Source organism: Sparus aurata, chromosome 11 (assembly GCF_900880675.1).
Source record: "Sparus aurata chromosome 11, fSpaAur1.1, whole genome shotgun sequence".
In the NCBI taxonomy this organism is placed as follows: domain Eukaryota; kingdom Metazoa; phylum Chordata; class Actinopteri; order Spariformes; family Sparidae; genus Sparus; species Sparus aurata.
The window spans coordinates 5,580,398-5,598,368 of record NC_044197.1 but is presented as its reverse complement, the minus strand read 5'-3'; the positions used below and the strand labels follow the sequence as shown (position 1 = coordinate 5,598,368).

The following is a 17,971-nucleotide window of genomic DNA, read 5'->3' as shown; positions in this document are numbered from 1 at the left end:
ACTCTGTATGTCACAAGAATCAGTTAAAGGGACAGCGATGATAAACAAAAAGGGTTAAGATATGTGAGGGTTTGATGGATAATACATGAAAAGAAGATCAGTGAGATGAGTCTTTCCAACAATATATAAAGAATGAAAAATAAAGGTCAGCCTTACAAGAAATGTGCCTACACACGTATCTGTGTAATTATTTATTTTGTGATAACGCCAGAACTGGTCCTATTTCTGCCAGATATTGGATTCCATGCTGTATTATGATTATTAACAATTAACTGCTTTCTTACCACATAAAAAAAAAAAATCTCAAAACAAAGATGTTGACTCAGAAAACACACAAGTAGTCTAGGCACTCTGGATTTTGTAATAGGGCTGGGTATGCTACGAAATTTGCTGCCAAGTTTATACCTGAGTTTGAAAAATAATACCAAAATATCTACTGAATGTCTTATATCGCTGTACAAAATTGTATAAAATCTTTTCAAAACTTATCAACAAAGTCCAAACATCTGAAATGCATTAAAGTTGAATGTTTTAACACAATTAAATACAGTATAAAATTAACAAAATTCTGATTCAAGTCAGGCAACAGCTGATCAAATAAGTAAACAAGGCTACGAATCTGGCTGCGCTAGCTTTCGGTATTTTATAGTTGACAATCACCGGTTCAATTCACAATTCAAACACATTTTAGGTTTGATACCCAGCCCTAATGACATCTAACTACAAACAATACAAAAATATCAAAAGCATGACACCGGCATCTACTCAAAATCAAAAATCTCTGCCTCCTTCTCTTTCCAGAAGGCAAAGCTTCGGTCGATGTATTTACAGATTTCTTCGTTGCTGAAACTGGTGATGTCGGTCCCGCAGTGGAGCACCCCCTCGTCAGGCGTGGGCGTCTGCACGATGACTTTAGGGACCTGTCTAACCTCTGGGAGGCTGTGTTTCACCACCTCGACGGTGCTTTCAGACTGACTCACAGTGTTACCAAAGAACTTCACTTTAATGTCCTCGAAGCCGTCCTTCCACTCGCGGTTCCCGGCCTCGATGTCCTGTATGACGGCCTTGTGGAAGTCCCTGACCAGCTCCCAGGGAAAGCTCCCCACGTGGTCGAACACCTCGAAACACAGCAGGTGCCTCATTTTGCGTTCGTCCACCGGCAGCTCCAACTCCAGGATGTGAAAGTAGCCCAGCATGAACAGATCCAGGGTCAGGTTGTCGTACTCCACCGGCACACCACCCAGGCGAGGCAGGAACTGCTCTGGGGAGTAGAGGGCCTGCTGCCTGTGGAGCCTGCGGATGACACGGCCTGGTTACTTTTCTCTGGTGAATGACGTCAGTGAATAAACAATTTTCAGCAGCGTTCAAACCTGAACTTTTATGCCGTTCAGTAGATATTAATTTACAAATTTAAAGCAGCTACAAAGAATTCTTATTTTGTGTTGATTCTGGCAGCTCCTGTGGACAAAAGTGTGTGTAGTGTTGGTCCTTTCCTTGAGATTTGTGTTTGTCTGCTACTGTACAACTTTGGTTAATTTGACAAAATCACCGATCATCTTCAGGGTGAATCACTGAGATACAAAACATAATGTGAGTATTGCAGGTGGGTTACCTGCGTATCTGTCTGGAGGGGACACTGGAGATCATGTTCCTCCAGTTGCCCAGCATCTTGTTGACAGCACTCCTCTGCTTGAAGAAATGTCCCAGAGAACTGTTCATAATGCGACCGGACCCGGATTTGTCACCGATCCCCGTGTTTCCAGCGCTCATCTTCCTCTCGGCTGCGTCCTTGCTCTTCAGCGCCACCGTGTAGGCGGATTTCTTCCAGTGACCCAAGAAGAGCACGACTATGCGCTCCTTTCTGAGGCTGGTGGTCTCGAGGATGTCGGGAACATTTTCATCATAGTCAATGCCAGAGTCGCTGTTCTGATCCGTTTCTGGGGGCGGAGTCAACGCTTTGGGCTGTTTGTCCGACTCTGCGGCCTCGAGCTGCGCGGAAGAACTCAACACGACGGCCTCCTCGGGCTCATCTGACAAAGGCGAGTTCTGCGTCTCAAAATTAGACTTCAGAGTCCTTACAGACACTCCGAACTGGTGGATTTCATCCTCTATACTCTCCCTGCGTCCCCTGGTGGAGTTCTGCCTGTCCGGCGTCTGAGAGAACACGGTGATCAGCTCGGTGTTGGGCATCTTGCAGTAGGGCTGGTCGGTCAGGTTGGTCATGAGCAGAGACATGCTCTTGACGATGCCCGAGATGCGACCGCACCACACGGGCAGAGGAACCTGACTCGAGAAGTTTCTGAACTGCGTGTTGACGGTGATGTTCACGATCGGCGCCGGCAGGATGTGCCTGAGCTCCTCGGCCAGACGGGCCAGCTCCAGCTCGTAGCCCTCACAGTTCCTCTGCATGGAGACGTTGGCAATCTGCTGCTCCAGATAGATGAGGTCATCCTCGGCCAGCAGCTCACCGGAGGGCCCCAGGATGGCATTGTGGGCTTGGGAGTACCTCCAGCTGACTTTGGCATATCTGTTCCCATTTTCCTGTAAGAAAGGAGGCAAACAGCAGGCAGATAAACACGCAGGATGTCACATTTGAAGTGTTTTTTTTTTTTAACGTTTCAATGGCCGAGGCGTGAGAGGGAAAGAGTAATGATACTGTAAAACTGCGATCCAAACCTCAGAATTATGACTTGACTTGCGATGGGTTATGTCTTCGGTGATTCGCTATACGCAATTAAAAGCAAATGACGATGAAATGTTCAAGTGTTTTTAAAATAGTCAGTAATGCGGATTTAAAATAGCATCATAAAATCAGACCACAATTTTCACTTCGCCCATTGTGGTCTGGTTAGGCTCAAAAAAAGCATCGGTTTAAGAAGGGGACTTGAATTTAAAGCAGGCTGCAGAACACATAACTGCAGTGGCGTGCACAGACTTTTTGAAGGGCAGGGGCGAAAAGAAGGGCACTTTAGTGCACATTTTGGCTCCCAAGAGGACGCTTTAGTGCGCGTTTTGGCTCCCAAGAGGGCACTTTAGCGCGTGTTTTGGCTCCCAAGAGGGCAGTTTATCATGTTTTAACCAGCCAAGGGGGCAGTTTAGTGTGTTTTGCCAACCAAGAGGGCACTTCAGCATGCGTTTTGGCTCTCAGGAGGGCACTTTAGCAAGCGTTTTTCAACAATTGGGCCACGAGGGGGGGCGACTGATTTTTAGGGCTGCAAAAGATTAATCAATTATCAAAATGGTCACGGATTCACTTTCTGTCAGTCGACTTATTGATCAACTGACGAATCGCTTCGGCTCGTGCAGAAAAAGGGGAAAATACGGCAGCTAATCTGGAAAAATCCGGATCCAAATAAAACATCTCCTGATTTGAACCGTGGTGAGAGACGGTGCAGAAACGAGCTTCATTTTCCATCTGTCAAATCCTGAACAAGACGTGTCAAGGAGCCAGTGAAGGAGCTAACAATGAAAATGTTGCATCAGAGTTAAACACTAATCAGCCTCGACATTTACGTGACAAAAGACCCGCCGATGGTTGAACCCATTGAACACTTTGAAAATAAAAACATAAGGCTGGGAGACCTTCGTTTTGCTACAAGACACTTTCTCAGCTCTGAAATGTGTTCCACTCACTGCCTGTGAAATGGATTTGCGTTGATATGGAACAGAATAGCGTGCACGAGAAAACACTACCTTCCTCCTCTGAGCCTCCTCGTCGAGCAGCCTGGCCTGCAGCTGTCTCACCATGACTTGCCTCTTCCACTCAGCGATGGGACGGCCTCTCTCATCGTGAGTGGGCACCAGGTAGTCGATGTCCGACAGGTTGGCCTCCTCGGTGGGCAGGACCACCATCTTGTTCTGCACAGATACAGCATTTTTAAAGCCAAAGAAAGGGAAGGATTTAGAAAGTGAGAATGTTTTGGGTTTTTTTGGCACTTACTGCTTGTCCAGTGAAGATGCCGGACAGCCCGGACTGTTTGAAGGACTGAATGGACTTCATGTCGCCGAGGAGTTTTTTCCCGGCCAGAAAGTTTGAATCGGGCACCGTCGTCTTATCATTGGAGACGGTTATCTCACTTTCAGGAGCTTTGGTCTGATTGAAACCTTTGATAACTGAACAACAGATCATAATCTTTTTTTTTTTTTTTTATTGAGCAGGGACATCCATTTCAAAAAAGTGACAGTTTGTTGCTTTGCTTTGGTAAAAAAGAGCGATTAGAGTAGATAAACAGATGTTTTGCTCACCAGATGCTGCGATTTGAACCTGCTCTATCCTGCCGACAGTTGTTTTCTCTGGCTGGGCGGGTTCGGACGGAGCAGACGGTGAAGGAGGTGCAGGGTATCTCGCCTGCGGGGACTCCTCACTCTCAGGTTGCTAATTAAGAGACATGGACCGAGTTGCTTTGGGTCATAACAGGAAATGAGGAACGGAAAACGTGGTGAAGAAACCGAGTGTTACCTTTAGACTATCCATGGGTGCGTTACTGCTGTAACTGTCCCTGCATGTGTCACTCAGGCTGCCGTAGTAGTCCTCCCTGCTGCGCTGCAACGACACAGCCGGCCTCACCTTCACTTCCTCCTCCACTGGACCAGTCACCTCGATGGGCTTATCTGCACAGGCTGTCTGCAGGTATCACAATCACATTTAAAGGGATATTCCGGTGTAAATTCAATCCATGGTCTAACACACCGTGAGACTGTGTTAGACTCCCTCTCGAGAGATAAAGTTAGCAGACCGTTAGCTAACGTAGTTTTAGCATCCTCAGAAACGACCGCAGGACAACATTACATTGCAGTAAATGGGTCCAAATATAAAACCGCCATCAAAAAGCCACAAATAATGCTCACAACAGCACCAAACTTCAGCAACATTAGAATGAGGGTCCCAGCACATATTTCGAGGCATCAAACATTTGATATCATTGCCGTATTTGTCGGAAAATATAAACGAAACTCGCCACCGGAGAAGCCTCCAACAAATACGGCAATGATATCAAATGTTTGAAGCCTCGAAATATGTGCTGGGACCCTAATTCTAATGTTGCTGAAGTTTGGTGCTGTTCTGAGCATTATTTGTGGCTTTTTGATTTATATTTGGACCCATTTACTGCAATGTATTGTTGTCGTGCGGTCGTTTCTGAGGATGCTAAAACTACGTTAGCTAGCGGTCTGCTAACTTGATCTCTGGAGAGGGAGTCTAACACAGTTTCACGGTGTGTTAGACCATGGGTTAAACTTACACCGGAATATCCCTTTAATCATATTAGACTTCTGATGATCAAATATTATAACGCCTAAGATAAAAATTGTGAGGTTGGGGTTGCACGAAATTCTACAATCACACAGTTTCACCCCCCCCCCCCCCCAACTTCACAAATGCTTCCCCTACACGCACTTGCCCGTGTGTTTTTTGAGAAAAATAACAAGCAACAGACCTTGTGTGTCTTCACATGTGAGTTTATACTGATTATGGAGTCAGAAGTTTTGCAACTCTGCATGTTTTCACACAGCGAACAAGCTGACACACAGCAGAATCAGATGTCTCTTCAGTGAGAACAAGATTAAGACTGTAATAAGCAGCAGACTCTCAAGTGACATCTGAACTCGGTGCGTGTTTTGCAGACCAAGCATTTCATTTGACACTGGCATCAAATAACTGGAGAAGACAGCAAACGGGACAACAGAGAAACCATCATTTCTTGCATAAACGAGGGCTTTCGGCACAATCCGGACTCCAAAGAAGTTGCAATGCCGTGTATAACATGAATAAAACAGAGTGTGATCGTTTGAAATAATTTGAAACACAGAGCAAAGACAGCATGTTTCACGTTTTGCCTCATCAGCATTGATTTTTGTAAATACATGCTTATTCTGAATTTGATACCAGTAACATTTTTCAAACAAGTTGGGACAGGGGCAATCGAAAGACTGTGAAAATTGTGGAATGTTCCGAAAACACACCGGTTCATCTGTAACCGTATGAAAGGGGCATCCTTGAAAGTTTAGTCACTTACAAGCACAGATGGGACGAGGTTCACCACTTATATACGGTATATGTATATATCGTAGTACCGTAAAGCTCTTTTCACAAAAAACACTAACAAGAGGTGCAACATGCTGCTGCCAAGCTTCTAACCAAGTCCGCCAAAAGATCCAACGTTACACCAGTCCGCACGTCTTCACACTGGCTGCACATCAGTTCAGAACCAAATTCGACATCCTTGTAATCACATTCAGAGCCTTACATGATCACTTAAGAGCTACTGGTGCCATATAATAGCAGGACTCTGAGGGGCTCTGATCAGGGTTCTGTTCTTCGCTGCAGGCTAAAGACAAAATGCGACTGTGCTTTTGAGGTGGCAGCTCCGACATTCTGATACTCTCCCACTGGATGCAAGTTTGTTGTTGTTGTTGTTGTTGTTGTTTTATGATGTGGACACTAATGACACCTTTAAAATGCAGCTAAAGACCCATTTGTGTAGACTTCCTCTGCTTAATCCGTCTTGTTTTTTGTTAGGCCTCTTGTTTGAGCTCCTTGTCTGCTTGTAATGTCTCATGCTATGTTTCTTTTTCGCTTTGAAAAAAAATATTCGTATTCCAGTGATATTAACACATGAGCTCAGGAGCACTCCGTAAAACAGTTGTCGGGAAATATTGTTAATATGCAAATTATTGCATTCTGTTTTTACTACATCACGTCGCAGCTGTTTTGGAATCAGATGGTAGTAGTTAGTAACTCTTTCATTGATGACAATATTTTTTATGGAATCTCTTGGCATTGTTGAACTCGTTTTGACCCCTTCCTTTCTGACCCTTACGAGGGTGAGCTATAGATATTTGACATCTAATGTGTCAAAAGTGTCATTTATTGACAGTTGTACAGGGAAATAATTACACAAGGACGAGGATTTCTCTTTCATTTGTTGTCAAAGAACCAATATTTCTCTCTCAACAGAAGTATTGCAGGTAATTGTAAAGGCAAGCGAAATGTATTTGGTTCTGCCCAGAGGTCGGACTGTAAGGTAGAACAAGATCAGTTACAGTTTGTCGGGGACAGAAAGGTGTAATCATCCTTATAGAAGGTTCGGTTGGATTGTTCTCTACAGGTCGGCACGATATGTACAGTAGTGTAAAAGTAGCCTTCATCTGGGACAGGCCGCTTCCCAGCTAATCAGTTCAAATCAAGTATATAAGTTCGACATGGAAGTAAGAAATAGGTCGGCCTTGTTTTCATTGGCTATCAAAAATGAGTATTAGGAAACTATTCTTTAATTTTATGATCAGGGATAAACAGACTAAATGGAATTAATTAGCATGTCTAGATTTGGGATATCAAAACATTTTAGCGCCTGAAGTCATACGACCATGAAAGACAAAGGAACAAAACAAACACATGGTATGGCGAGCAACCTGGAATAATTGGCAGCGTTTCACACCACCCCAGGGAGGATGTAGGCTGTATGGAAACATTTAGATCCCCTTTAATGAACCTACGTTGTCTTAATGCACTCCATGCAGAATGCATATCAAATTCAGCTCTCCGAGGACATTATTAGTAACCAAAACATCAAAGGCAGCCCTAATATGCTGCCGCATGCTGTTGTGCTTTGCGTCCGTGTGGTGGTCCTTGCCGTTTCCTCTCGCACGGCACTTTGAAGTCGAAACAGCACGAAATATGCTGTGACACTGCTCAGGCAGGAGGAATAAACTTCCCCGAAGTTGTGCAATCCATAAATAGATAAACAAGGGGAGCTGGGAAAAGGGGCGGGGGAGCCTTCGCGACCCTTCTCGTAACAGTTCAATGTCCTAAAAGCTATGATGAACCGGTCCTGTGTGTGTGCGTGTTTAATTAGACCCAGTGGCCAGAGAGCATTTGGTTTTCATCAAGCACCCCATCACAATTGCCACGCAGATATAAGATAGCCTAGCCCTGTTCTGGCCTGGATCCACTCTCTCTCCCTCTATCAAAGAGCACAAAGAGCCCCATCACTACAGATTAGGAGCCAAGAGTTAAGAAACAGCTACTCAGCGGTGTCTCATTGTCGAGCATGCAGCACCAGTAATCTGCGGTCCCCGCGGGTCGAGCCGTGAGAGAGTTGAAGTATTTCGGAACAGCATGTGTATTTAAAAAACATGTCTTGTAATGCTGCGCTCTGAAATCAATCATCAAAACAACCTGCTTCCACGCAAAACGTTCACCTTCCCGGTGATAAATTGCAACATGGAATGTACACAGCGAGTGCACATTATACACAGAACACTATAGTGTAAATACACGTCCACTCAACATGTTAAAATACTCTCAGGTTTCCTTGCAAGGAGGTGAATGCTTGAGAGGCTAAAAGATGACTGACAATGATTTGGCCAGCGTTTACAGCTTTAATTGCATCCATCTGACAAATAACAATTTTTGTCCACTTAATGTTGGAACATTTAACAACTACTGGATCAGAAAAACAATATCGAGAGCAGCGAAAGAGTTTTTCTTTTTGTTTCAAGAGCGAGAAATTTCTTATCCAATTTGCAAAAACAACAATGAGAACTTACATTAAGGTCATGAGGAGGAAGGAGTATTAGTCATGCCTGACCGTAAGAGGCCATTACTGATCAGAAAATAGGTGAACCACTGCCAAAACATCTGCCAGCTTCTCATCTCAAGTTTTCCCTTCATATTACAAAACTAATTACTCAGCCTGTCCAGTGACTACATAAGAGCAAATGCTGAAAGAACAATAATTTGCCAAAGCACAAAAAAGGAGTAAAAAAAAACAAGTAAGAGCAGCACAAACAGAACAGCTTATAGTGAAAGTGATCAATAAGCAAACCTCCAATTTACCAACCTCGACCTTGAGACACTCTCCGACCGCACACCGGTGTGGCTTCACTGTACAGTGAAACTCCAGAGGCACCGACTCGTGCAGTCAGGTATCCGGGGCGGACGCTCGCTGCTGAGGATGTGACACTATCGTAAGATCACCCAACCACTCGTTTGACACCATCATCCGCATCCTCCGCCAGTGGCCAAGGGCCGCCGGGCAATAAACAATAAACTCTGATCGGAGAATGCTGTTAATAATTAAGGGAAAGGATAGGATGGCCGGTAATGTCACTAATGCACGGACAAACCAATGGGCATGTTGTCGCACGAAGGGAGGTATCAGCGGAAGACTTGTCAAAGCAGCTGGAAAAGAGACATTTTATCCATGCGCGTTCAGCCGCTTTTTTCCACTTGGGACAATTGAATGGAGTGTTTTTTTTTTTTTTTATTGTAAAGGGTGGGGAGGAGAAAATGTGACAGTGGAAACACAATGTGACACCATAAGCTTGAACAGATCAGTTGGACTGTGTTGAACGTGGAAAAGCTGACAACAACAGTGTTGTGTTGTGACAAATTGAGGCCACATTTTTCAGGATTTAATGACTGAAATCATCCACTAATTTATTAATTTTACTCATGAATATTACCTCTACCTCATCAAAATCCATGAATCACTGTCTCTTTGTTAGAAAGATATTTTAAAAAGCATTAAAAAGAAGGCGATTTGGGGCTTGATTATTGATTAATCTGTATTTTCTCATGATATGACACTAGATATCGTCTTAGATATTAGGTTGTGATATCATTTTCTGAACCTACTAGGCTGTTCTACTTGTTCTGATACTTACATAATCGTCATTCCCCCTGAATTCTGCACAACAATTTGATTTGTGAACATCTGACGTCAAACTTGCAGAACGGTTGTGGTGATTGGACAAAAAAAACCAACTGTGGTGCAGAATTCAAATTCACGTTTGCGGCATCACAACTTCCTAAAGGGACTGATAAGAAAATCGGCGAATAATTGTTTATTTTTGGGATTGAAGCTTAAAAAAATCACTTAAACGAGTAATCGATAATCAAAATAGTTGCAGTTTTCTTTCAATCACCAGCACCCTTTAATCAAATATATTTAAAGCTGAGTATGTAGAGAGTATCAAGGGAGTGTACAGGTATATGAATATGATCAGTGGATGTGACTAAGTACATTTACTCAAGTATAATTACTACTTATTTACAAATTTGAGGTTCATTACTTGAGTATTTCCATTTTCTGCTACTTTGTACTTCCACTCCGCATCATTTTGTACTTTTCACTCCGTTCCATGTATTTGATAACTTTAGTTACTGTTACTTTGCAGATTGCATGTTGCATCACAGCCAAAGCAGCACATTTTTCAAATCGATTTCTTTTACCGGCAGTCGGATTGACTAATACTGATTCTTATAACAACACCAAAGTAATGAAGTCTTACTTTGGGGCAGTTAGAACAACAGATATGATTTAACATATGAACAGAACTGATGTAAAATATATGACAAAATGAAGAACACAATAAGTTCATTAGATGCCCTCTGGTGATAATGAAGATAAGATAATCTGAGCTTCGATTCGCGCACATACAAAAAGCTCTGCAGGCATGTGTTTTGTTTCTCATTGCAAAAAACAAAGCTGAACTTTGGACAATGTTCTTAGCACCTTGATGAATTGGACAAGTTTGCTTCCGCTGTCCAAAGTATTCTAAAAATACCTTCCCTCAAACAGCAGTATCTTTGGCCTGATCGCTGTGAATGGACAGGAAAAAGCCACACAAGTGTGTGTGAAGTAAACCTCACGCCACGCACTGTTTATTTGATTGCAGCTGTTCCTGAGATGGGAGATGAGGGAGAGCGGTTGACGGCGCTGAACGGCTGAATGACCTCGATGTGAGCGATCCAAGCATGAGGAGAGGCCAAACACGCTGCCTTCCCCATTAAGGTCGCTGCTCGGAAATGAGATTGTCTGACCGACACTTTAGAACAGATGGAACCTGTGATCTCCTACAGAGGTTTACAAACCTCAAACACCGGCGGGAATGTAATTAACGCGTGTCTACTTGTACATCTCTTGGTCCGATCTCCAAATATTATGAGGTTTCGAGTCGGTTAACTTCTATTTCGGCTCGTCTATCAGATGACCCTTTTTCGTTGACATCAAGCCTCACGTTTGCGGTTCTGATTCATACGCTGCCAAGAAACAAGATACGTCTTTCTGTCTGCTACCGACAATTACACAATATCCAGAGGTGACAATCATAGCACTCCTGAGTCCCTGGAAAAAGACATGACACACAATCAAACGTGTGTTTGAAGCCAGTGACATCCTGCTCTCCAAAGTCCTCGGAGGGATAGAGTTGCCGGTTCCAGGCATCAGAATGGTGAAAACGCTGAAACTTAAGCTTGTGGATCTCATAACGGCCTCAGCCCCTGGGCCCTGCACCTGAGCCGCTGGAGAGGGGTAACTGATAGGCCCTTAGCTGGCGCCGGCTCCGGCTGCGTTCGACGTCGCAGCGGCCCCTGCGCTAATTAGCTCTCCCATTGTTGACGGGAGGATTATTTCTGAAGGGGGGAGCTCGGCAGCAACGCCTCGCTGCCTCCCTATCATCGTCCTCTTCACGTATGAGTGCTGCTCTTCTCCGCTGACTTATTCATGGCTTCTATTGGACCGACAGCTTTCGTTGCTCTGTGTACATCGCTGTGCAGCCTGCGCTATAGGGGGCGAGTCAAGTGTGATGGGAGAAACAGCGACGGGCCGCAGGCGGACAGCTGTGAGGCTTTAAGGTTCAACAAGTCTGCTGACTGAGTTCCCCTTAGGCTCTTCCAGTTAACAGTATTCTCTGTTTCCTGTTTGAAATCAACTGAGCATGCTCAGATTACAGTATCAGTGTCAACTGTAACCCTTTAAACCTAATTATTATGTAGCTACGACAAAGAAAAATAAACAAATCAAGATATCAACTGACTGTTAAAGTGAAACTCAGGCCAGCTTTGACTGCACTGACCTCCCTGACTCGAGCACAAGCACAAGCAAGGTGTTAACACTGAAATATTCATCAATCACGTTAAGGAGTGTCGTGCTTTCTGCACAAAAGCAAAGAGCTAATCTCCAAGAGGCCTCATCCGCAAACTGAGAATGGACAATCTCTTGCCGCACGCATGGCATCATCGCATGTAATGCCTTATTAAACACAAAAGCCATCATCCTCCACTCTCCTAGACCTCTTAAACTGAGAGCAAAGCAATCAGGCTGAGTGGGAGAGAAGAGTGCCGCGGAAGGACAGGCCTGACCTGCACGGAATACATGTCGCAAATTAAAAAAGATGATTCACTGAGGTTACGAGGTCTTCCAGATGTTTTCTGTTGACCCCAAACTAGCTTTGATTTTCATGCCAAAGTAAACAGCTGGGCAGGACTGACGCAAAGAGAAGACACAGCGCAGGAAAACGTGTAAAATAAAATAAACTCGAGTAGTTGAGGGAGAGAGCTTACGTTTCTCTCCATCGCATAGAGATATCTGGCGCATTCATGGTGTCCATTGTACTCGGCCAAGTCTGCTGCCGTGAGCCCGTCAGTATCTTGGTCTGCAGGATTCGCCTGATTGGCCAGCAGGATTTTGCAGCACTGAGATAAAGAATAGAAGAATGTTGTAAATCAACTAACAGCAATTATGAATACAGTTCTGTTCATGGATGTCAGATTAGTCAAAAAAAACAAAAAAAAAACAAGAAGAAAACTAAAGGACGAAAGTTGCATCCAACCTCCAACTCTCCATTCTCTGCAGCATCATGCAGCGGGGTGCCTCCCCAGTAGTCCTTGATGACCTTTGAACCCATGTGCAGCAGCCTCTCCAAGATACAATAGTGCCCTCTGCTGGCAGCAAAGTGCAGAGCAGTCGCTCCGTCTCTGTCCTGGCAGGACAGGCTGACATCTGTGCACGTCACCTGTGTAGGGTTCATGAAAAAGGGTCAAAATAGGGACTCACAAAACATCCAGATATTGAGGGTCAACTTTTGAGATTCTCTACTGACCAGCCACAACACCACAGCTTGGTGGCCCATGTGAGCAGCAGCATGCAGGCAGGTCATGCCGTCGTGGGCCCTGAGGTGGACGTCAGCCCCGCAGTCGTTCACGAGGTACTCCACAACGTGCAGGTGCCCTTCCTGGCAGGCCAGATAGAGCGGGGTGGCACCGAGGACCGTCTGGTGGTTCACACACCTGTGCTCCAACACACATCAGGAACGCGAGGTTAAGTTACAAGTATCGGCGATAAAACGCTTGAAAATACGTTGTCAGCATTGGGACCAATATCAACATTCTGCCAGATGCAATAAAAGGTTTCAGCTCAGCGCAGAAAATCAGCAATTAGGTTGTTACATTCATAATCTTACAAAGAAGCCGTAGATAAAATTGTTCCCAAAATGTTTCACGATGCAAAGTGTTTTCATACTTTGCCTTTAGTGATTGCAGGGTCTTAAAGCAGTGTGTGTTTTTTAGAAATGATGAAGAAAGTGATTACTCCAGTACTGTAAAAACACAACTGGCAAAACCAGTATAAGCACCTAAACATTATAATGTGTGGAGAAACATTAAAATGCATAGTTGTCATCTGTTGATAAACAATCAAAAGAAAATGAGTTACCATTGTTATAGTCGATTAATTTTTTCAATGTCAAACATTTGCTGGTTTCAGCTCCCTAACTAAAACTCACAACACTGATTCTGGTTAGCAGAATATCAAATCCAATAACTGGCCTGGCTGATCATTGATCATCCCGTAGTATTCAGTGTATACATACATCTAAACATATGTATAATAAACTTCTACTTGTAGTTTTGATAATTAAGGCACATTTAATATCAGATACTTTAAAACGTTTACTTACCGAAGTCATATTTTAAGATGATATCTTTACTTTTACTCAAGTGTGACTTTGAGGTACTTTTTACAACACTGGTTATTATAAGTTATAATAGTCAAAAGATGCAGAGCACATTAGAAACTCATACTCATACCAGGGTTCGTACACATTTTTCAAGGTCAAATTCAAGCACTTTTCAAGCACTTGTAAGGGTCATTTTTAAGATTTTCCAGCACCTTACTGCTGGGGTGAAATACGTATCTAAAGGAATATATATACTTGTGATTTTTTTCTTCACTTTTTATCACAATTATGTACATTGTATTATGCTGTAAACATCTAAAATTATATTCTATAATAGCAAAAACTTCAGAAATTAATTATCCAGTCTGATCCCAATTTTGTAAAAGACACAGAGTTATAATGTCAAGCACTTTCAAGCACTTAAACTAAAATCCAAGCACTTTTCAGACCTTGAAAACACAACATTGAAATTCAAGCACTTTCAAGGATTTCAAGCACCCGTACGAACCCTGTCATACATATCAGAAATTCATGCTGTAAATTATAATTCCCATACAATAATTCTACTGTTGTTAAGTGTTATGACTCTCCTTTGCTCGGTTTGTGCGTTTATGATTCTCCGCCACATTGACGAATGTAGTTATGATATCGAAAAACATAGGAAAGGCTTCAGGATATTATTAACGATGGTGGAAAGGCTCTCTGGTTCTTGTCCATCACAGGCTGAATTTTCACTGGCTGTACACTGCTTCAACAACCACATGGATGACATGTGACTGACAGCGTCGAAGCATGTATTATTCACAGGTCACCGATGGTCACATGTGATGGCGTGACCCTGTCGTACATCATGCAAATGACAGTCATACTGTCCTGTAACAAGGAGATGAAGCAGGAAGAGCAACATGTCTTTCTCTGCTCCTTAATAAGTGCCACAGTCTCAGGTTTAGGAGATGGAGCAGATACAGGACTTCCGTGGGGGGGGGGGGGGGTGTTGACATTTCACCTGGAACTGTCACTCTAGTTGGGTGTAGTCTAATGCCATAAATCCTTTTGTTTAATTACGAGATTTGTCAAAATGGGATTCATCACTGGATAATATCCCATCATCATCTGTGAATGTGAGTTTAACATTTACTCATCGGAGGTGTGTCAGACAGTGTTACAGAAACCTACATCTTGTTACACCCAAAGCTTAAAAATCATGTCAAAGTCATATTGCTGAGTGTTTCTAATAACCACAAACTGATTATAATGGTTAATGGTTAAATATCTGAGTTACTCAGTAAGATTCCAAGGTGCCTGAGACACAAAGTATTTGTCAGCAAATCTGTCTTTGTTGTATCTAACTAATAAAGTTCAGTGTAACAAATAACAATGTAAGCGAGCAACTTTGCAGTTAAGTCATCGGTCAGGTTATCTGGAGATCTGTGCGGAGTTGCTCTCACTTTGGTGATGAGTGTAAAGTGTTCTTGGCCTTGTGATGCAGTGCAGCTAAAAGTAATGAGTTACATAATGGATTAACAGTTGAGATATTTTAACTAAGGCTACAATAATACTGAATTGGAGAATGGGTGAAATGTCCCTCTGCTTCTCCAAGTGGTGTTAGTCAATCCACTGTCAAGGGAGATAAAATCTCACCTGTGTGTTTGTTGGTTTGTGAACAGGATTACACAAAGACTACTGAACAGATTTCCACAAAACGTGGATGGAGGAGGGGTCTCAGTCCAGAATAGACCCTGTTAACTTTTGGTGCAGATCTGGATTAAGAAATGGATCCAGGATTTTTTTTCGTTTTCTTAAACAGTTTTGTTAATATCCCAGGGAATAACACATGGATATTGATTTAAAATGCATGCATATTTAGGTGGCTGGAGTCTATATGTGAGTACAGTTTGATTTGGTGTTGTTGAATCAGGGTTAAGCACTTATGGGTGGTTTAATTTAGAGTGATACAGGGCTACCGAGTATGATATTGGATTCGGTTTGATTGAATTCAAGGGGACTGTTGGGCCTTGGTGGAGGTATGCACTCTACTAAGTGCCATTCTAGCGTTTGTTGAACACATTATTTAGATATGTTATTTTAGCTGACTTGCCTCAAGGCTATATGTGAGCTTAATGCTAACATCAGCATGCAAACATGCTTACAATGATAGTTCCTCAATGCTGACCTTGTGAGCTTGACGTGTTTGCGTGCAAATATTTACTAACGAGCTTTAAACACAAAGTACAGCTGAGGCGGATGAGAATGTCGTGAGATTATTCTGCTAGATGAAGAGTCAGATCACCAAAGTGACTATAGTTGAATGTGTGCACCAAATTTCAGAGTTGTTGAGATATTTCAATAAAAAACCTAAAAGTTAATGTCATGGTAGAGGTAAGGTCAGAGGATCACAAGGGTGGCGCCAGAGGAGGAGCCAGGGATTCACTGAAATGTTGCACAAACCCTGAATGTTTGTGCACAATCTCATCACGACCCATGTAAAAGTTCATACTTCAGTCCGGGTCAAAGTGGTGGACGGACCGACACAAAGCATGCAACTAACATAGCTAGAAATTATCTGTTAAAGATCGGGTCCACTGTGAGCTTACCCGGGGGCCTGCTGAATGAGAAGTTTTAAACAGGTGAGGTCTCCACTGGCTGCAGAGTAATGAGCAGGTACAGCTCGACAGTTTGTCTCCACCTGGGCCCCTCCGCCAACGGAGAGCAGCCACTTGATGACTTCCACACAGCCGAACCGGGCTGCCAGGTGGAGCGCAGTGGCACCGGCGGCGTCCCTGTCCTGGAAAACATTCACAAAGATCACATTTAGATTTTGCCCGAAGTAGAAATGTTTAACTTTTCTCTGGTGGGTAGAGACGCACTGAGAGGGGTTCGTACAAAGGATACAGTGCGAGATATTATACAGGTGCACTCCTTCTCCAAAGCTGCAGCAGTGGAGGGCCAAATACATTTAGTGGTGGCCATTAAGATTTACATGTGTTTCTTTCATTTTAGGCAGGATTCTGCAAACTCAATCACACGGACCTGTATAACTCTAAGAAACAAGAGCTGTACTGTAGGTGGACGTGACTCTACACTAATAGCTCGGTGCTCCCTTTAAGCATCTGGACATAATTACACCAGCTACATAACACTAATGGATCCCCAGTAAGTCAACACCATATGATGTAATGAGCTGGTAATACATGGGAAGAAGGTAGTGCACAGTACCTTTTTACTACTGCAGTTATGTAACCTCACTCTGAGATCAGTTAGGCGATCATCTGAAGCCACCGGCTGAATTCAGACTCACACGAGTCGGTAGAAATTACCCGGAAACCTGGACATGTGTGGCATGTCTCCAAGGCATCCGAGCCCTCAGGGTAAGTTTCTCCCTCTCTTTGTGTGTGGAGATTACTCTCAGTGGATAGACTTACCTCGATGTTGCAGCCTCCTTCGTCTGCCAGCCACTGCACCTCCCGGATGTGGCCGGTAGCTGCTGCATCGTGCGCTGGTGTGGCCCCGTTCGAGGCCCGTGCGCCAGCTGCCAGCCCCAGCTCGGTCACCAGGAACTGCAGGCACTCCAGGCGTCCACATCTCGCTGCGTGGTGCACCGGGCCGGCACCCTGAGCATCAGTGATGGGAGGTTCAAGGTGACCAGAGGATGCAAGCTCCCTCAGGGTCGCAAGATCCCCGGCTCGAGCCGCCTGGATGGCCCGATGAAGCACCATCCCAGGCCGCTATGAGTGGGCACACAGAACAGGCTCCCTGGAGCTCTCTGGATCCCAGCAGGTCACCATCTCTTCTCATGCTCAGGTCTCATACAATAACCAAAAACTCATGCACTCATTGCCTCCACCCGAGCCAGGAAAGTGACACCCGAGTGGCAGCCAGCTGGCCAGCATGGCTGCTGGGGAGAGAGGAGGAGGAGGGGGTCAGAGCCAGCGAGATAGAAAGGTAATGAAAGACGGGTGGAGGCGCACCACTCGTGGCCTCCCGCTCTCCTTTGTGTGGCACTGACCATATGCTGGCACACGCACCAACGCTTCACTGGAGATGGGGGAGCTGAGGCAGCACGGAAACTTAAGTAATGGGAGAAGTCGGAGCCAAGGCATGGTGGATTACATCGAGTGTTATTTTTTACAACTATTTTAAAAATTCATCTCAGTGTGGATGATTAAGCAGCTGGGAAATCTGGAGGACTTTAATCTGATGAGACAATTTTACAGGTGATTAGATTAATGGA

General features: G+C 44.1%; 1 protein-coding gene across 1 annotated transcript; it reads right to left on the bottom strand.

The window, feature by feature from the left end:
* Nucleotides 1-152: 152 nt before the first annotated feature.
* On the bottom strand, nt 153-17,903 carry espnla (espin like a). Its single transcript, XM_030433117.1, has 11 exons — nt 17,163-17,903; nt 16,335-16,525; nt 12,886-13,072; nt 12,616-12,798; nt 12,347-12,478; nt 4,460-4,624; nt 4,246-4,375; nt 3,941-4,113; nt 3,694-3,858; nt 1,613-2,541; nt 153-1,293 (listed from the first exon to the last, which is right to left on the bottom strand). Exons 1-11 carry the CDS (start codon nt 17,454-17,456, stop codon nt 762-764), a joined length of 3,081 nt encoding a protein of 1,026 aa, XP_030288977.1. The 5' UTR covers nt 17,457-17,903; the 3' UTR covers nt 153-761.
* Between the last annotated feature and the right edge of the window lie 68 nt (nt 17,904-17,971).

What these genes read in the sequence shown, in the direction of transcription:
- espnla (XM_030433117.1), bottom strand. Translation starts at nt 17,456, where the DNA reads ATGGTGCTTCATCGGGCCATCCAGGCGGCTCGAGCCGGGGATCTTGCG. An exon ending in TCTATGCGATGGAGAGAAAC is followed by an intron (nt 4,625 to 12,346) that starts GTAAGCTCTCTC and finishes TGATACCTGCAG; the next exon opens with ACAGCCTGTGCAGATAAGCC. An exon ending in CCCTCCAGACAGATACGCAG is followed by an intron (nt 1,294 to 1,612) that starts GTAACCCACCTG and finishes TGTCATCCGCAG; the next exon opens with GCTCCACAGGCAGCAGGCCC.